Source organism: Petaurus breviceps, unplaced genomic scaffold, assembly GCF_028583685.1.
Source record: "Petaurus breviceps papuanus isolate PSGF00001 unplaced genomic scaffold, PetGlider_PUasm1.0 154, whole genome shotgun sequence".
Classification (NCBI taxonomy): Eukaryota; Metazoa; Chordata; class Mammalia; order Diprotodontia; family Petauridae; genus Petaurus; species Petaurus breviceps.
Window position 1 is genome coordinate 15,273,343 of NW_027185715.1, and position 20,281 is coordinate 15,293,623.

Consider the following 20,281-nt stretch of genomic DNA (forward strand, 5'->3'; position numbering starts at 1 on the left):
AGATAGAGGGCACAGGACCAATTTAACAGGAAGGGATGGTACTTAAAAGGTAAAATTAAGAGGTGAGAGAGGAATATAATGAGAGGAGATGGGGAGAGACAGAATGGGGTAAACTATCTCATACAGAAGAGGCAAGGGAAAATGGTTATGATGGAGGGGAAGAATGGGAAGGCAAAAGGGAATGGGTCAACCTTATTCTCATTGAATTTGGCTCAGAAAGGGAATGACATACACACTAAATAGGGTATCTCACCCTACAGGAGAGTAGGGGGGGCAAGGGATGAGAAGGGGGATGATGGAAAGGAGGGCAGGCTGGGGGGTAGGGAAGTTGGAAGCACCCACTTTTGAAAAGGGACAGGATCAAAGTAGAGAATAGAACAAGTGGGAGGTGGGATAAGAGGGAGGGAAATATAGTTAGTCTTTTACAATATATCCACTATGGAAATGTTTTGCATTAGCTACACATGTTTAACCTATATTGAATTGATTATCTTCCCAGTAAGGGTGGGTGACAAGGGAGGAAGGGAATGAATCTGGAATTCAAAGTTTTAAAATCAAATGTTTAAAAAAATATATATATATATGTGCTATTATTAATATTATTTTACATGTAACTGGGAAATAAGTTATACAGGCACTGGGACATAGAGATCCACTGTGCCCTACTGGAAAGTTGGAGGGGATATGGGAGAGAGCAGATTGGAGGAGGGGGATATCCTGTGGGACTGCTATTTTGGGGTGGTAGGTAGGGGAAAAAAGGGGAGAAAATTTGTAACTCAATCTTGTGGAAATGAATGATGTAAACTTGAAGTTAATAAAGCATTTGATTTAAAAGAAAAGAAATTTGGCTAAAAAATGATAAAGACAGATGCGAATCAAAACAACTCTGAGGTTTGCTCACAGCTAGCAAATTTCAAAGACAGTAATACAGGAGGTGTTGTAGAAAGACTGGCACATTAGTGCATTGTTGATAGAGCCATGAGTTGCTTCAACCAATCAAGAAAGCAGTTTGGAATTATGTGGAGAGGGCTTTAGGAGTCCATACTCTCTGACCTTGAGGTTTCATTGCTGAGTACATAGCCCAAGGGTCAGAGACAAAAGCCCTCATATATATTAAGATATTTATCATGGTGTTTGTGTTAGCAGAGAAGTGGAAATGAAGTAGATAGCCATTAATTAAGCTGCAGGTATGGGGAATAGTTAAGCAGACAGCGGTACATGAATGTAAAATATTATTGTGCTGCAAGAAATTAATATAGAGAAGCACGGAAATGCTTCTATATGAACTGACACAAAGTGAAGTAAGCAGAACCAGGAAAGCAGTATTCCTAATGACTACAACCACAGTGTAAATGAAAAGGGCAGCAATAAGGGAACAATAAAAAATGAATACTTCAAAATTGTAATGAGTCTGTTTAACCCCCAAAAAACATGAAAGACACTTTCCCCCATTTCTTTTTAGAGGTGGGAGATGATGAATGTGGAACATTTTAATATCATTTTTTTTTCTATATTTTGACTAATTTTTCTGAACTATTTTTATCCTTCCCTTTCATTTTTTATTATAAAAAATGGCTCTCTAGAAGAGGGGTAGAGAAGGAAAATGATGATACATCTTAGAAACTTTTGTTCAGTCACATCCGATTCTTTGTGACCTCTTTTGGGGTTTTCTTGGCAAAGTTACTTGAATGGTTTGCCATTTCGTTCTCCAGTTCCTTTTACAGAAGAGCAAACTGAGGCAGAGTGAAGTTACTTCCCCAAAGTCACACAGCTAGTAAATATTTGAGGCCACATTTGAATTCAGGAAGATGTCTTCCTGTCTCCAGGCCCAGTACTCTATCTGCTGTGCCACCTAGCTACCCTTTTTTAGAAACTAATTTCTATTAATTTTGAAAGTTACTTAATTTCCCCGTTTATGTTCTATAATATATTGTTATACATATGTTCTTTGCACGATAGGTTGTTCTCGTAGTGGCTTTCTTGTCCTTTTTTAGTTTATATTCCATGATAATAAATTAATTTAAAATCCTAGACCTTAGAGCAGGAAGAGATTTTGGAGATCATTTTGGCCCCATCTTGTGACTGAAGACACTAATCTCACACAGCAGAGCCAGGGCTAGAACCTCTGTCTTCTGACTCCACACTAGTCATTTGTGGTCCTTATCATGCTGCCTCTACCAACCTGCTGGTCTAAATTAACTGTCATTTTCCTTGGGAGGAAATAAACTTACCCTTGCTGTTTTATGTTTTAATGAATTATTGGTTTTTCCTTTTTACCAAAAATCTTAATAAAAAAGTCTCATTTATCTGGTGACAGGTATGTAAATACTCTCTGGGTTTTTGTGTTGTCTGTTTTCCCTGAGAACAGCAGCATTTAGTTCTCCTATCCACATATATTTCACTATGCCTGTGTATTCTAAAAGGACATAGAGTTTTCTCAAATATTTTTTTTAGGTATTTCTGATTTGGAAAGGTTGAAATAGAGCATAATTCAGATTTTTGAAATTTAGCTCCAGGTTTCCTTGACATCAATGTCAGGAGGAGAAGAAAACTATCAGGTTACTTAATGTTATACCAGGATATATAATTATTAAAATAAAGCTTTCTTGTTATTAAATCAAATTTCCCGGATATGTGACACTCAGTGCTATTTTCTTTTCTTTTTGATATATTTTAGCAACAATGAGTATGTATTCTGACTTCCTGCACACTTTTCTGAAGCATGCTTCAACTACAGTTTTTGAACTTGTAGAAGAATATGAGAATATTTGTGATAGCCAGGTAAGCTGTTTTACTTTTATGTTGCCTACGCCCAGTATTTCGGTTATTAAAACATTAGTTATATTTCAGTTCATCCTGGAAGCACTTTATGAAGAAAATAATCATGCAATCATCTTTTCACTAGATAAAGAAGGGACTTACCTAACCTCCTCTCCTCCCTCATCTGGATAAGTCATTGAAAGAGTAGACACAAAACTTAGGAAAGCCTTAAAAATTGAGCTAATGTTACTTGTTGGATGTTGACTTCTAAATAGAGACTCATTTATGACTTATAAGAACTAAATTAATTGCCTGTTGTGGTGTTTTTTTTTTTTAAGCAAATTTATAAAGTGGTTCCTTTGAGGATTCACTCACTTAGTTTCATATCTAAAACAGCTAATGCTTTGCCCTCACATTCTTTTTTGTGGTTAAGTATGAATGGAACAGATAAAATCTTTATCAATGAATTTATAAGATTAGGAATATCATCAAAGGAAGACTTGCAGAAGGAAAATTTACTTTGACCAATTCAGTTGAACACATTTATTAAGTTCCTGTGTGTGACAGGCATTGTTTATCCTGTAGGAGTTACAGAAATTAATAAAACATAGTTTTTGTCCTTAAGGACTTTATGCTGTATATTCTATAAAGACATGGATTTTTCTGAGTTAGAAAAAAACCATGATTAGGTAGGATGACATATTCTTCATAATTGATTAAAAGGAGGAGGAGTTTTGATTGGTGAAATGGGTTGTTTTGGATGAGAGAATTCTTCGGAGCTAACTTTGGAGATTGTATAGAGAGAGGCAGCGTGGTAGGGCGGGTTCAGGGTCAGCCTCAGAGAGAAGCCCTGCTGCCAACACACACTAGCTGTGTGATCGTCAGCAAATCTCACTTTAATGCTTTTTACTTTACTTTTTACTATGTTAGACTGGTCACCTAATCTCCTTGGGCTTTTAGTTTTCTAATCTTTTAAATTAAAAGATTAAACTGTACGCCTTCTGAGTCCCCTTCCAGCCCTAGGTTTTTGATCATCTGACCTCCCGGTGCCTCAGGGATCTTTGTCAGACTTAAGTTGGAGAACAGTTTCTGTCTGCTATTTGTTGAAGGGAGTTTCCTCTACTGATGAAGTCACAGGTCTAGAAACCCTTCCCTCCTCCCCCCCCCCACCCCCCCAAAAAGGGGTGGGAAGGGGAAGTAGTCAAACTTTCTTGTTTTAAATGAATCATAAAATTTCCATTTATTGAACTTGGTTTGTATTCTTAAATATGCTTTACAAGTTTAGTCTATACTCTTTCCAGAAAAGGCCACTATTGCCACATCTCCTCCCTTGGCGTGCCTCCCCCCCCCCCCCCCCCATCCCAAATCTTTGGAAATGTATTGATTCTATCTCACTTCTCTTGATTATTAAGTAAAGTCATTTTTTCTTTTAAAAATATTACTAAAAATGATATAAATTTTCCATTTCCTCTCAGTTGCTCAATAATTTATGTTCTTACAGTGATAGTTACTTACATGAGAGAACCTTAAAAAGACCTTATTAAGAACCTTAAAAAGACCTCAATATCTATTGATAACGGATAAAATACAACATTTATTAAGCTCTTACTCTGTACCAGGTACTATGCTGAGATATTAGATTTAAATTAGATTAGATTTCAGGTCTTGTTTAGGTAAGATCTTTATGGAGGTGGGGCCAAGATGTCAGAGAAGCAAGACTACCCCCACCCCTCCCCAAAAAATAAAACAAAACAAAACAACAGCAGCAATCCAACACTGCTCCAAACAGATCTAGAAAACACACTGTCAGATCCTGATGGAGAAATCCAAGACACAGTCTAAGGGAGTTATTTGTCTAGCTCAAGTAGGCACAGGAAGCAGACACATCTACAGAAACAGAGAACAGGATCTGGCTGTGAATACCCCATGTGCAGCGGGAGAGGCTGTGCAACAATGCAAGAGGAGGTCTCAGATCCTTATCAGGGCATTGAAGGTTCAAGGCTGCAGTGAAAGGATGCCAAATGGCAGTTTCTTTGCTTATTACCCAGTTGCAAGTCAGAGATCCATGGCAGACTGAGGAAGGGGACATGTATTCAGTTATAAGGAGTGGTTGTAGGCCTTGAACTGTGTACTGAGAGGGGAGCAAGTTTAGAAGCAAGCAGGAGCAGTGTAACTCAGATCCCAGGAGGATCTCAGTTCTGACTTCCAGTCTACCCTAAAGCCCTCAAAGGAATAACCATGGCAGGAATCCCACACCAAAGGGGATCCTGCAGTTCTTTCACTCTGAATCAGCACAGCTTGTTGGGAAGTTGATAGTAGATGAGTCTAGCAGCTGTCACTCCCATCCCAGGTCAGGAACTTAGAGAACTAAAACTGGGTAGGGCTGTCAATCAGAACTTGCCTTGCATCAAACTAGATCCCCAGTCTAAGCCATCCCTGGGATGCTAGAATAACCCAATACTCAATATCCCTAAAAAGCAGTAGCAGAACCAGCTCAGATCTTCCCTTCAGACATGTGCAGAGCCTGGCCCTGACATCAAGTTTGAAGTTGGGAAGTTGGTTGGAAGAATGAACAAGCAAAAAAAGAATTCCACTGTTGTGATGACAGGGGCACTCAAGACTCAGATGCAGAAGAGTGACTCCAAAATAACTGCAGGTAGAATGTCAAAGAAAAATAAAACTTGTTAACAAATTCAAGTAGAATTCCTGGCTGCAGGTGAAACAAGAGTTTTGTTATTTTAATAAGGTTTTTTTTTTTTAATTTAATAAATGAAATGAGAGCCCTTGAGGAAAAAGAGAAGAAAAGAAATGAGGACTATAGAAGACAGAATTGGAAATGTAATTCATAGGCTGGCCAAAGAGATACAAAACCTGGCATAAGCAATAAGCTCCCAATAATTATAATAGACCAAAATGAAGACTTCCTACAACAAAAGGAAATATTAAAACAAAGTCAAAAAACTGAAAGAAAATCACAGTAAATGTAAGGTACCTCATAGCAAAAGCAACTTATTTGGAAAACATAGCAAGGAGAAAAATTTAAGAATCAAGGACTACTTGACTACCATGATCAAAAAGCCTACATATCTTACTATTTTTTTTTAAATCTTAAAAGAAAACTGGCCAAATCTCTTAGAACCAGAGGGCAAAGTGGAAATAGAATACACTGTTAACTCCTGAAAGAAACTCCCAAATAAAAATTTCCTAGAATATTAGAGCCAAAGTTGAGAAAAAAAAATACTGCAAGAATCCAGAAAGAAGGATTTCAGATATTGAGGAGCCAGTCAGAATCACACATGATTTAGAAGCCAGCACTTTAAAGGAGTGGAGAACTTGGAATATGGTGTTTCAGAAGGCAAAGGACATGGACTTTTAGCTAAGAATAACTTAGCAGCAAAACTGAGCATAATTATACAAGGGGAAAAAATAGACCATTAATGAAATAGAGGACTTGAAAAGAGTACAGCTACGTAGAAACTAAAGAGTTCAAACACAAGAGTTAAGAGAAGCTTACATTAAAAGGTAAGCACAAAGGAATAATCATAAGGGACAAGGAAAAACTGCTTCCATTTAGATATGGGGAAATGATACATGTGTCCTCTGACATCATCAGGAGTTAGAGGGAGTCTAATTTAGACAGAAGCTTGGAAATGGCATTGTTAGATATTCAACCTCTTTTAAAAGAAGTATAGAAAGAAAGAGGAAGAAGAATATACTGATGGGAAATTATCTCACATGATCAGGATGTGAAAGTTGACATCTCTGCAAAGAGGGTAGGGGGGAGCAGCTGATAGTTGAATTTCAGTCTCATCTGAACTGGTTAAAGGAGGGAAGAGAACACATAGCCAGGAATTGGAATCTGAGGAGATGTGCCATAAGAAAGGAAGAAGGGAGTAGTCCCCGAGAAATCTGGGGAGACTTGTATGGAGGGCTGTAAGGTGAGTAGAGCCAGGCGAACACTTTATACAGTGACAATGACGTCATAAAGATAAACATGGAAGGCTTCAGGAACTCTGCTCAGAGTGACAATCAGCTGGGATTCCAGAGGACTAGACAATGAGGCGTGCTGCTTGCCTTCAGATTGAGAGGTGACATGTGCTTGCACGCACACACATACGTGTAAACTGTGTTAGATCCATGCTTATGTGCACGCACACATACATTTGTCTTTTGCACATAGACCATGCAGGAATTTGTCTGCTTGGCTATACGTCTGTAACAGCAGTTTTATTTTTCTTTCATTCTTGGTTGGGATAGCTGGGAGAAAAGGTACATTTTTACTCATTAAAAACATTATACAAAATTTTTTAAAGATGAAAAAATATAGAGGACCTTTATGTATATTGAACAAATATGATTAAGTGTGCATTAGGAAGAGCAAGTATACGTCCCAGACCAGCACTTCAGTGTCAGCCCAGTTTTAATTTATATGTTACATTTAAATACAACACAAAATAAGCTTGAGGCAAATGTCTGTGAAACCTACACTTTATGTAATTAGAACACTTAGTAATCTAATAATATCTGTATGCTCATGAATTACTAGGAAAGTCTTAGAGGTCATGATGGCAGAAGGTGGTGTCATCTTAGTATGAAACTGTTTCTTCTCAGGTAAATATATTGGGTAAGATAGTGAGCAGAGCTGCACCTGGACTCCAGAAGTTTTCAAAGACAGCCAGCGTGCTGTGGCTCCTTCAGCAGGAGATGGTTACGTGGAGACTGCTGTCCTCTCTTTACAGGTAAACTTCTATGGAAATCTTAGACAGGATCAGCATAGATGAGGAGGGGTGAATTTGTGAAAGGCTTTGCTAAAAGTTTTCATTCTGGAATCATTTATTATTTTAAAATATTTTTATTGATATCTTTTATTTTTATATCTGCTACATTTCCCACCGGATCCTTCTACCTCACCCTTCCCAGAAAGCTATCCCTTTTAACCGTTTTTGGGGCTTTTTTTAAGAGGAAGATAGAAAATAATTTCAGGAAAATCTATCAATACATCAAAAAAAAATCTAACATTATATGCAGTGTTCAGCACCTGTGAAACACCTCCCACTTCCCTTGCAAAGGAGGTGTGTCCTGTCTCTCTTCTATGGAGCCGAGCTCAGTCATTATAATTTTGAAACATTCAATTTCAAATGGTTTGTGATTGTTCCTTTTATTTGCACAGTCATCATAATTGCACATATTGTTCTTCTGGCTCTGCCTCACTTTGCATGAGTTCGTGTAAGTCTTTCCATGCTGCTCTGTATTTATCTATTTTTTCATTTCTTACATTCACATAATCACAATTACACCATTGCTTGCCTGTTGTAATGAGTGAATCTTGAAAGATTTGCATACACAAGTGTATACACATGCACTTAAGTTTTTTTTAATCTGGAAGTATACATTCAAGTATTAGTTCTCAATCTTCAAATTTTTTTTGCTCATAGCACAATACTTGCCATGAAGAATCACAGCACACTAAATGTTTAGGTTGGCAGCAAAGAAGGGTTCTGGTCTGTTGAGCCTCCAGACATATAACTAGGCCTTAGTATCCCTCTACCTCTCCCTCTGCCAAGCCAAAGCTCAGGGCTATGGAAAGCTCAGCTGTGGGTATGAGCATTTTGTAGCACACTAATAAGTACTCCCTTTTAGAACATTAAAGGGTAAAATAATGTCTTATCAAGTGCATCTTGTTAGCAGATGAAACATACCCGTTTATGTTCTTAATAAAATGTCACTTGTCTTACTCTCAGGCATCAATGCATGTTAGGTCAAATCATACATTCACTATTTAAGTATCTGATGTATTTAACATATATGTGTGTGTGTGTGATGTGAACTTCTGTGATCTAAATAAGCATTACAGAGTTTCCATGCCATGTTTTAATAATGAGGTGAATAAATATGAATTGCAGCCTTTTAAAAATTGTGCTTTTTTTCTGTAGGGACAGAATACAATCTGTACTAGAAGAAGAAAATGCATTTGAAATTGCCGTAAGTCTTAAGTTTATTATGGTTGGTATTAAGTAATGAAGGGTTGTAATAATTTTTTTGATGAAGATTTCCTTTCTTTCATGCATACCTTCAGAATGGGGGAAAGTGTTTCTCAGTGATGGGATTTAAAATTCATTTTTGCATATAGTTGAAGGAGCTGTCACTGGCTCTGGTGTCTGAGGACCTGGGTTCTAATCCTACTTCTAATCGTGATGACTTATGTGGCTTTGGGCTCATCACTTAGCATCCCTGGGCTTGAGGGGGACTCTGAGGTCCCCCTCTGTGATCTTAAAAAATTCAGTCAATTTAAGTCAGCTAAGAATATTTGGTATTTTGTTCTGTCATAAAATGCCCTCTGTTGTAAAGGATAATATTTTGGAAGGGGAACAACAATAAAAGATCTTAAATATAAAGATACTTGCTTTTCATTTTCTTATATGTAATAGAGCTGCATCCAATTCTGTTCGATTTTTTTTTCCTTTAAGCAAAAATTAAAAACCTGGGAAAAATGGAATTTTAAAAATATGAATATAATTCAAGGAAAATTCAGCCCGTCCCTGATCCCTCACATTGGTTTAATTATCATCTCTATAGATGACACATATCTATATTTTTCATATCTATTAATATCTGTTCTATTCTGTCTTTTCTGTTCATATCTATGAGAGTACTCTAGGTTCTCTTCCTGAGCCCTAGGTGTGCGTTTACAGTTATATTGGACATTTCTCGTTGGGTGTCCCATCAGAATCTCATTTGATGTGTCCAAAACCGTTCACCTTTCTTCCCAAGCTCATCCATTTTCTGAACTCTGTTTTTGTCAAAGGTGCTGTCATTCTTCTCGTGACTTGCATTTACAGTTTTGTTGTGTTTTCATCTCATTCATTCTCCTTTATTCCATGTATTCAGTCCATTGTGAAATCTTGTTCTTTCTCCTCCGCGTCTCTTCCACTTGATCCTCTTTCTGCTCATGTAACCATTGTCCTAGCTCAGGTCCCAATCACCTCCCTCCTGGACTATTGCAGTAGCTTCCTGTTTGTTTCCTTCTCAAGTCTCTACATTTCTTAATAAAGCTGCTCAAATAATTTTCCAAAAGAACAAGTTCTGACCATGTTGCTCCTCTGCTCAGTAACCGGTGGCTCTCTATGGCCTTTAGAGTGAACTCTATATGGCTTTTAAAGCCCTTCATGCTTGGCCCCAACCTACCTAACGATCATTGCCCTTTCCATACTCTGCAGTCCAGCCAGATTGGCCTTACAGTGTTTTTCTTCAGACACAATATACCATCTCTTGTCTCCATTTCTTTGCACTGGCAGTCTTCCATGCTTGGAATATATTTCCTTCTCCCTGCTGCCTGTCATCTTTTACATGAAGCATCTCCCAATCCCCATCCCATTCCCCCCCACTTACAGTACCCCTCTTCCCAATACCTTGTATTTTAGATATTTTGTATATATATATATATTTGGCATATGTTGTCTCCTTTGTTGAAATGTAAGCTCTTTGAGGGAAGGATCTGTTTAATTTTTGATATGCAGTGCCTAGCAACACATTGTAGGCATTTAATAAATACATATTGTGTAGGTACAAATGGATTTAATAGTGAGATATGTTCCTAACATTTTCATAAGAAATTTTTTTTTTAAGCAATTGGGGTTAAGTAACTTGCTCAAGGTTACATGGCCAGTTATTTCTGGGTGTGGTGCTAAGTATCTGAGACCGGGATTCGATCCCCAGGTCATCCCAACACTGGGGCCGGTGCTCTTACTTGCTCATAAGAAATTTTTACAAGAAGAAAATACAAACATGGATTTGTCATTTTATAAGAATGTTTAGGTCCCCCTATAGAGTAACTTACTGAAGTTACTTCCTCCCTACTGTCAAATTTTCTCATACTGTTTTGTTGTAATAATATTATAATGGCAGTATTTTTATTATAATGGAAATATTTGTTCTTAAACAGTCTCTAAATGCCAGTGAAAAGACAGTTGTGGATACACTATTTCAGCGAGATTCACTTATTCGACAAAGCCAGGTACGAGTTGGGACTTTAATTTTCTAAACTATAGGAAAAAATTAATTGTTTTAAAAATTATTTGTACTTATCTTACAGAAACACAAACAACATTTGCAAGATTAAAGTTTTTACACTATATTTTTCATCTGGATAAATATACGTGATTGTATTGAGGTTAAGAAAAGTAACATGGCTTTCTTCTTGTTCGTAATACGATCTCCCAGGTTTCTTAATGTGATAGAGATGAAAAGTTTTGTCTCTTCTAGAAGCAGACTTTAAGAAGCCGCCTCATTAATAGGATTTACTACTAAAGGGTGTATGTCTTTCTGTTGCCACAGTACTGATTAAGCCAAAGACAAATGCTTGGAAGAATCTCCACCCGGGGTCATTTGTCATGCCTAGATAAATTGGAAGGAAATTAAAATGTTTTTACCAAGTTTTTGTTAGCCTGCTTCAGAGAAGTCTAGATCTTGAAACTGTGGCTAATGGAATGATTTACTTTTCCAGCTGGTGGTAGATTGGTTAGAGAGTATTGCCAAGGATGACATTGGAGATTTCTCGGATAACATCGAGTTTTATGCAAAATCAGTTTATTGGTAAGTCACTGAACATTCAACTAAACATTTGTTAAGAACCAGCTGTGGAAATACTGTTATGCAAGGTGATGGAGGAAATACAGAGTTTTGCTAGAACCCTCATGGAGCTTTACAGTCCAGTAGAATGATAGTTGCTGTTGTTTAGTCATTTCATTCATGTCTGGCCCTTCGTGGCCCCTTTGGGGGGATTTTCTTGTCAGAGATACTAGAGTGATTTGCCACTTCCTTCTCCAGTTCATTTTACAGATGGGGAACTGAGGCAAACTGGGTTAGGTGACTTACCCAGGGTCACACAGCTAGTAAGTATCTGAGGCCAGGTCTGACTTCCTGATTTTCGTGCTGGCACTCTACCCACTGTGCCACCTAGCTGCCCCATGGTGATAGCACATATATACATAAATATTTACAATTCAAAAAGAGTCTAAGGAAGGTGCTGTGTGAGATGGAAGGGGGTTGCGATTATTGATTTGATTATTGATTAGGAGAATTAAGGAAAATATCTTTGAATCAAGAGCATTTGCTTTGACCTTTAAAGAATGTGGAGAGTTGTCAGTCTTAGGGTGAGGGAAGATGGTAAGTAGTGGTATGGAGGCAGGAATCTCAGGGAGCGAACAGGGAACGGCAAATAGTCCCGTTTGATTGAATTTTAGAGGATGTGGTGGAGATAAAAATGGCAAAATAGGCTTGGCTTCTGCTCTGCAGGGCCACAGACACCTGGCGAAGGCGAATGGATTCTCTTTGATAGTCAGAGGGTTCTGAGTCAGTGGGTAACACGACATGTCATGCATAAAGAAGAGAATTTCAACATTTCACAGGTCCACAATTCTTTAGTGTGGGGGCTGCTTCTACCACTGTGATGCACTTCTACTCTCTGCCTTAGTATGTGGTATATATTCATCTCCTGTGGAGGAGCCAGCCTCCTCAATCAGCTGCTACCTTCAGGGCAGGCAAGGCAGCCCAGCTTAAGCAGCAGGGACCCCGAGGGAGAAATGAGAGGCAGTTTGTGCCAGGCAAGTCCAGCCATCCCCAGCACCTTCACTGTCAGCTCCCCTCAGATCCCAGTGTGATAGTCTAAGATTCCAAACCCAAGAGCCCTAGGAATGTGCTTCCAGCCCAGTGCCCTCGGCCGTCATCCTGGAGAGCAGCAGCTCCTGCCCTCGCAGCTGCTGAAGCCCCAGCGAACACTCTTGGCACCAGAGTCCTTGGCACTGTCAAATGCATCAAAAGCAGAAACTGATAGGATTCTGTCAGTGGGAAAGAATGAAAGAAGAGGTGTCACAGTCTGTTTTGCTGCTGCCCTCGAAGGACCCTGGGTCCTTCTATCTGATTTGCAGCCAAAACGTTCATTAGTATTGTCTCCCCTGTTATAACGTGAGCTGCTTGAGAGCAGAGACTGCCTGACTTTTCTGTTTGTGTCCCCAGAGCTTAGCATAGTGGTTTGCACCTTTAGGAAGTGCTTAATGAATGCTTTATTCATTTTTTCATCCTTGGAGACAGATTGTAAAATCATGTGAGAGCTCTTCATAGGATGTCTGATAAAAAAATGATGCATCACGATCATCCTGCATCTCTTTAAGAAAAGTATAGCAGGCTGGCTTAACACAGTAATTAAATTCAGAATTAGCCCAGCTGAGTTTAGAGAAGCTCACTAGCACTTTTGCTACAGAAGAATTGATTTTTCATCAGGAACAATGTTTGAAGGCCTCCTACTGAGAAGTTGAGTTCTCCTTTAGTGGATGCAGTGCCCAGATGGAAGAAGCAAGATCCTTGAATTATTGAAGAAGGATGCAGAGCTGCTTTGCTTAGCAAATTACTGTTCACGTGTGGTCCCTTTTTTTCAGAGGCAAATAAAATTTTGTCTGATTCTCTTTAAAAACAGAGAGAGAGAGAAGGAAAGAGGCCTTCTGACCATTTTTATTTTTTTGGCCAGGGGGCAGCCAAGTGGCACAGTGAATAGAGCACTGGCCCTGGAGTCAGAAGGAGCTGAGTTCAAATCCAGCCTCAGACACTTAACACTTACCACCAGTGTAATCTTGGGCAAGTCACTTAACCCCAATTGCCCTTCCCTTCCCCCCTCCAAAAAAAGCAAAAAATAATAATAAATGAGGTTAGAGTAGACCACATTAATGAACATCTCTTTAATAAATAGTTGCCTATGTACTTTGATTTTAGTGAAATGATCAGATTTCTTATGACCAGAAAGCAGCTTTATTATCTGGAGATACTTTGTCTCAAGGGAACCAGCTTATGTTCTGAGTAGTTTTGAATCCAATTGTCTTGTGCTTTTAAGGCTCCCTATTTGCAAAATGACAAAAATGATGTCCACTGGAAGACAAAAATCAGTAAAATTCCCTTTATGCTGTTAGTGTTGGGTATTGTCTCCCTGTCTTCTGGGTTAATTGAATCTACCAGGGTTTTACTGTTGACGGTGCTGTGTGAGTTAGGACATAAGTAGTCTTTAAGAATGAGCTATAATGAAAAAGTGGGGGAGTTCTAATGTGCTTCGCAGTTTTAGAGCAAAGGTTCTAATAAATATAAGATATCCCTAGAAGTAGGAGGGAAATAACTGTTTTAATTCTAATTCCGGCCTAAGGGACACGTAGTATTTATTTGCTTCTGGGGGAGCCCTCCATGGAAGTATCCGTCTGGTGTGGTGGGAGGTTTGGCTGCTGTGGCAGATAGAGCCGCCTCGCTCTTCTTGGGCTGGCCTCAGTACTAGAGGAGAAGCTGTTTTCTCACACAGCCAGACTGTGCGAAAAACACTTTAAGCAAATGCTCCTATTTGCCATGGCACCTCCTCAGTACGGAACGCTTCAGTCAGTTTGCCATCCGTCATCTTGTCCCCATCACAGCCCATCGCCTCTTCTGGCCCAGTTTGATTCTCACTCACGTCTTCCCTGAAATCCTCCCGAACGGTCTGTTCTTTGCAGTGGAGGTTTTCCTCTAGGACTTGTGGATGCCAGTATAGTACCAGCCTGTCCTTCTGAGTTAGATCTCTGTGCCACATCTTGTGTTCAAAGCCATGTTGGAAATGTGCTGTGGCCTATTTATGCCAACCATACATTTTTCTGTTTCTTTATGGTCCCCTATATCGGACTCTTGTTAGGGCCTGCCATGTGTCTTTTTCCCCTTGAGTTATTTGTAGTTTTCATTTTTTTCCAGTTGCTTTTCCCCTTCTCCTATGCCTTTCCCTCCACTATTCCATCTCCTACCGAGTTCTTGAACTGTGACCCATGAGAAGATCAATTTTGCCGTTGTTCCTGGATGTTCTATGTCATCTTTCTCCTGTGGACCCACTCACCATACCTGTAACTTTCCCTGTCAAAATAACCCTTTCTGATCACCACTCCTCATTGTGAATTCTCTCTCTAGAAAGCAAACTTCCTGAGTGCTGGAACTGTGTACTTGTGACCTCAGAACGTAACACAATATGAGGCTCGTATTAAGTGCTTGATAAATATTTTTTCATTCATTCATTCCGAGATTAAAGTATTCCATGATTCACAGTCAGTATTGCAGGCAGGATTTTGGTGTTAACAGGATGATTGTTTTAGAGAGGAGCTTGGGATCACCGAGCACTGCATGTTTTTCACATTGTATTCTTCCTGTTGAATTTTGTCCCACTCCTCATAAGAAATCTCTTTTCCATATAGACTTTGCACTGAGCATCCATGTCAGACATGTGACCCAAAGGCTGCATTATGGCACTTATACTCCTGATTAAACCCAATTAAAATGTAATTGGGAAAACTTAACAAAACTAATTAAAATAGAGTAAAACATAGGTAACATTACATTTAAAAACTATTAAGTCACTATGTGTCTTGCAGGAATCCTTAGTGGCTCCTGTTTCTATTTGAGCTTGACCCCACTATTCTATAACACAGTCTAGTAACCTTGTCAAGCATTCATCTCACTTTTAATACCTCATTTGATATTGATAATCAGGGTTATTAAAGTAATCTCTGTTGTATCTATCAAGAAATCTTAGATGATTTTAACTTGTGTATGGGAAACATCTTTTTTGACTGCAAGCTTTTAAGGCTGCATTTGCTCTACCAAATTAAATGCTGCTGTTAAAAAAATATCATTTTGTTTTGATGCAATAGATCCTTCCAAACAAACCTTATAAAGTACATCCCCTCATCAATTATTGTATATTGTTTTTTACAGAAAGGAAGAATATGTCCTTTAACAGTGACAATGAGGTGCTACCATCAGCCGTTGTATTTGACCATTGTTTTGTTGACTCTCCTTGTTGGCTTTACTTTTTTATCAAAAACTTTATTAACTTCTAGTTTACATCATTAATTTCTGCAAGATTTTGATTTACAAATTTTCTCCCCATTTTTCCCCTACCCACTACCCCAAAATAAAGATCCCACTGGATATCCCTTCCTCCAATCTGCTCTCTCCCATATCTTCTCTCATACCCCCTCCAACTTTCTAGTGGGGCACAATGGATCTCTGTGTCCCAGTGCCTGTATATATTATTTCCCATTTACATATAAAATAATATTGATAATAGTATGTGTGTGTGTATTTTAAACATTTGATTTTGAAACTTTGAATTACAGATTCATTCCCTTCCTCCCTTGTCACCCACCCTTACTGGGAAGATAAGCAGTACAATAAAGGTTGTACATGTGTAGCTATGCAAAACATTTCCATAGTAGATATATTGTAAAAGACTGACTATATTTCCCTCCCTCCTATCCCACTTCCCACTTGTTCTATTCTCTACTTTGATCCCGTCCCTTTTCAAAAGTGAGTGCTTCCAACTTCCCTCCCCCCCCAGCCTGTCCTCCCTTCCATCATCCCCCCTCTCATCCCCTTCCCCCTTACTCTCCTGTAGAGTGAGATACCCTATTTAGTGTGTATGTTACTCCCTCCCTAAGCTAAATTCAATGAGAATAAGCTTGACCCATTCCTTTTTGCCTTCCTATTCTTCCCCTCCATTGTAACCATTTCCCCTTGCCTCTTCTATATGAGATAGTTTACCCCATTCTGTTTCTCCCCATCTCCTCTCATTATATTCCTCTCTCACCTCTTAGTTTCACCTTTTAAGTGTCATACCTTCCCATTCAACTGGTCCTGTGCCCTCTGTCTATGTATACCTGAACACATATATACACACATTCACATATGTATTCATACACCCATATACCCTCCTATATAGACATATATGTGTGTGTGTATTCCCTTCAATTATTCTCATACTGAGAAAAGTTTCATAAGTTACAATTATTGTTTTTCCATGTAGGAATGTTAATAGTTCAACTTTGATAAGTTCCTTATGATTTCTTTTCCCTGTTTCCCTTCTCATGCTTCTCTTGCTTCTTGCATCTGAATGTCAAATTTTCTATTCAACTCTGGTTTTTTCAGCAAGAATGCTTGAAAGTCCTCTATTCCACTGAATGACCATATTTTCTCCTGAAATACGATACTCAGTTTTGCTGGGTAGGTGATTCTTGGTTTTAATCCCAGCTCCTTTGACCTCTGGAATATCACATTCCAAGCCCTCTGATCCCTCAGTGTAGAAGCTGCCATATCCTGATTGTATTTCCACAATATTCACATTTCTTCCTGGCTGCTTATAATATTTTCTCCTTGATCTGGGAATTCCAGAACCTGGCTATAACATTCCTAGGAGTTTTCTTTTTGAGATCTTTTTCAGGAGGTGATTGGTGGATTCTTTCAACATGTATTTTGCTCTCTGGTTCTAAAACATCAGGGCAATTTTCCTTGAGAATTTCTTGGAGGATGATTTCTTTTTTTGATTATGGCTTTCAGGTAGTCCAGTGATTTTTATATTATCTCTACTGTATCTATTTCCCAGGTCAGTGGTTTTTCCCATGAGATATTTCACATTGCTTTCTATTTTTTCATTTGTTTGGATCTGTTTAACATCTTCTTGATTTCTCATAAAGTCATTAGCTTCCATTTGCTCCAATCTAATTCTGAAGCAATGATTCTCCTCATTGAGCTTTTGAGATTCTTTTTCCATCTGGCAAATTTGGCTTTTTAAGGCATTCTTCTCCTCATTGACTTTGAGCCTCTTTTGCCATTTGAGTTAGTCTGTTTTTTTAAGGAGTGATTTTCCTCAGTCAGGCTGTTGACTCTCATTTTGTAATTTTCTTGCATCGTTCTCATTTCTCTTCCCAATTTTTCCTCCACTTCTCTTATCTGCTTCCTAAGGTCCTCTATGGCCTGTAACCAGCTTGTGTTTTCCTTTGAAGCTTTTGGTGCAGGAGTTCTGACTTCACTGTTTTCCTCCTGTTCCATGCTTTGCTCCTTTTTGTCCCCAAAATAGGAGTATAATGTTGGAATCTTCTGTCTGCTTTGTTTCCTTTTCCTGGTCATGTCACCCCTCAGTCACTTGACCCCTGGGCTTTTTCCCACAGTAGGACTCTGCCATCAGACAGGGGAGCTTTTGTCCCAAACACTGGGGTTTTCTCAGCTGCCGGAGGTATTAGATGGGTGCCCTCTCTGAAGCCTCCACACACTCTGGCAAGCTGGACACACACCCCAGGACCTCCACCCTAGACTGCAATCCAGATCCAAGCAGGTTAAAGCAAGAGCGATTACCCCTCAGACTGGGGCTTGATCCCCCTACCCTCTGCAGGCCAGGAACTGAAGCTGCCATGTGATAGGGGCTGCACAGCCTCTACGCCTCAGCTGCTTCTCACCCTGGGGGCAAAAGCCGCCACACTCCGAATTCCCAGATCCCAAAGTCCGTACTGCACTGACCTCTCACTTTGTCCTTGACATCTATGGGTTGATAATTCTGGAAACCGGCACAGCTGCTGGTGATCTGGAGTCCCTCCTGGCGGCAGCTGGTCAGACCTGCCCTGGGGCTAAAACCTCCCGCTCCCTCAGGTCTGGGCTCGGCTCCCAGAGCTCTGCGCTGGGCTGTCCTCAGCAGGAGGTTAGCTTCTCTGTGTCATTTTGTGGGTTCTGTAGCTCCAAAGTTTGTTCAGAGTCACCTTTTCCATGAAGTGGAGGAGATGGAAGCCGGAGCCCCGTGGAAGTCCTGTTTCTACTCTGCCATCTTGACTCTGTCCCCACTTGGCTGGTTTTTTTTTAATGCAGTCAGTATTAACAGATATCAACAAGAGAGTATTGTATTCTTTGTGCTTTTCAAAACATAAATGTCTAAAGATGTGGAATGCAGTAGAGTGTTATTTGTGAAAGCCTACCTCTTATTGTTGCTTGCTTGTTAAGACCTGTCAGCAGACTTGACACTGATCCATTATAACTCGCATTTTCTGTGTTTATTTGGAAAATACTTCAATCAGTGTGATTTTAACTCTGTTACACAGCAGATGAGACATACACAAATGACTTTTCACAATCTTCTCCTCTTCTTTCCTTATGCTTCCACCAGCCCCTTATTTTTATTTCCCTCCCCCAAGTTGCACCTGAGGCTGTTGCTGTGGGTCCCCAGCCCTCCCCCATTATTCCAACACCCACCAGGAAGTACTCGCCCACTTTGGGAGCCTGTGTCTATGGTAGGCCTGCACAGTGTATGGCCCACGGACAGTGTGTTGTGTAGACTGTATTTACATCCTCTGAAAGCCTTTGGAAGGCTGTGTGTTGTACAGGCCTGGTCTAGAGCAATGACGTGTGTGACATTTTTACCATTTGTTGAATATATTTCCTCTTTCAGATAGTTTAAGAATGGATCCCTGCATAACTTCAAATTGTGTGATCTCCAGCACAAAACTCCTCTGTATCTGCCTAGTTTAGATCCAATTACTTTTTCCACCTTTATTTACTTTGCTATATCTGCTTTCTGGTACAGTCCAATGGGGATAGATGTTATAGTTCATAAGGGATTGCTGGCTCCACAGTCATCAATACAGAAAATTATTTTTTATAGAAATCTTGGCAAACCTTTTCCTTTTTTCTGTTTGTTTTTCTTCCAGTCTCATTTTTAAATGCTCTCGGGAGAAATTTAGGGTTAGAAATCTGAAGGTTAGGGCTAAAATAGCAGGCAGAGAAGGGAGAGTTAGGGTTACAGTCAGACTTGGAGGGTTTGGGTTCAAGTCAGAGATAGATTTGTGGTTAGGGTTAGATGATCTGGTTCAGCTAGATCTTATACCTACCTTTCTGCAGACTCATTTTCTCCTAATCTATTTTGTTTCTGTTTTTGGATGTCTTGGTTTTTTTGTTTGGATTTTTTTGGCCTTTTTATGGGATGATTCTGCTCGTAATCTCTATTTATCGTATTCCATAAGGCTTTACAGATGATTTTATATTCTAAGCCCATTATGCTATTGGCTCCCATTTTTCTGCTTGGCAAAGGCAATTTGGGAGCTTTTTTGGCTGCCTCTTTTTGGATATTGTTTGGCATTAGATGAGTTTCTGTAGAAGTGGCCCACGTTGATGAAGTTCATTTGAATAACTTGCATGAGAGCTTTTATCATTGTATGCCACATCTTATCTTTTTCCATTCTGATTTAGTATTTTTGCTTTACTAAATTAGTCCGTGGCTATACACAGCTGGTTTGGAAATACTTCTTGCATCAATAGCTAGCCATTTTCTGTCATCAGTTTAATTTTTTTGTGATGCTATTCAGTGCTCAATATGCCTATCACCTGTGTACTCATTACTTGATGAAAGTATTCATGTTATGTAGGCAGGGTACTGATGTGTAGTCTGTAAGCCTTTGATCTCATTTCTTAACCCTGAACCATATTTTCCAACATATTTGTAAAAAGTACTTCCATTTAGCACAGTGCCTGGTACATAGAAGCTATGGAAACTATTTATTCCTTTCCCGTTTTCTTCATGCCCACCTTGACACTGATGTCACTGAGTATTTATTACATTTTCCGTTGATTCCGACGAGAGGATTTTGTCAAGGTTTTTATCTCATTTCTCTCCCTCTTCATTCTCTGCAGTAGAGGTTGACACACATGAGCC

At 39.3% G+C, this 20,281-nt stretch overlaps 1 protein-coding gene across 2 annotated transcripts in view; it reads left to right on the top strand.

The window, feature by feature from the left end:
- NUP107 (nucleoporin 107) overlaps nt 1-20,281 on the top strand; it is a 51,629-nt gene that overhangs the window by 11,555 nt on the left and 19,793 nt on the right. For both annotated transcript variants that reach the window (XM_069081063.1, XM_069081057.1), the window contains exons 6-10: nt 2,678-2,781; nt 7,372-7,499; nt 8,694-8,742; nt 10,703-10,774; nt 11,264-11,352. In XM_069081063.1, the coding sequence (XP_068937164.1) occupies nt 2,678-2,781; nt 7,372-7,499; nt 8,694-8,742; nt 10,703-10,774; nt 11,264-11,352 (442 nt within the window). The remainder of the gene's footprint in view (nt 1-2,677; nt 2,782-7,371; nt 7,500-8,693; nt 8,743-10,702; nt 10,775-11,263; nt 11,353-20,281) is intronic.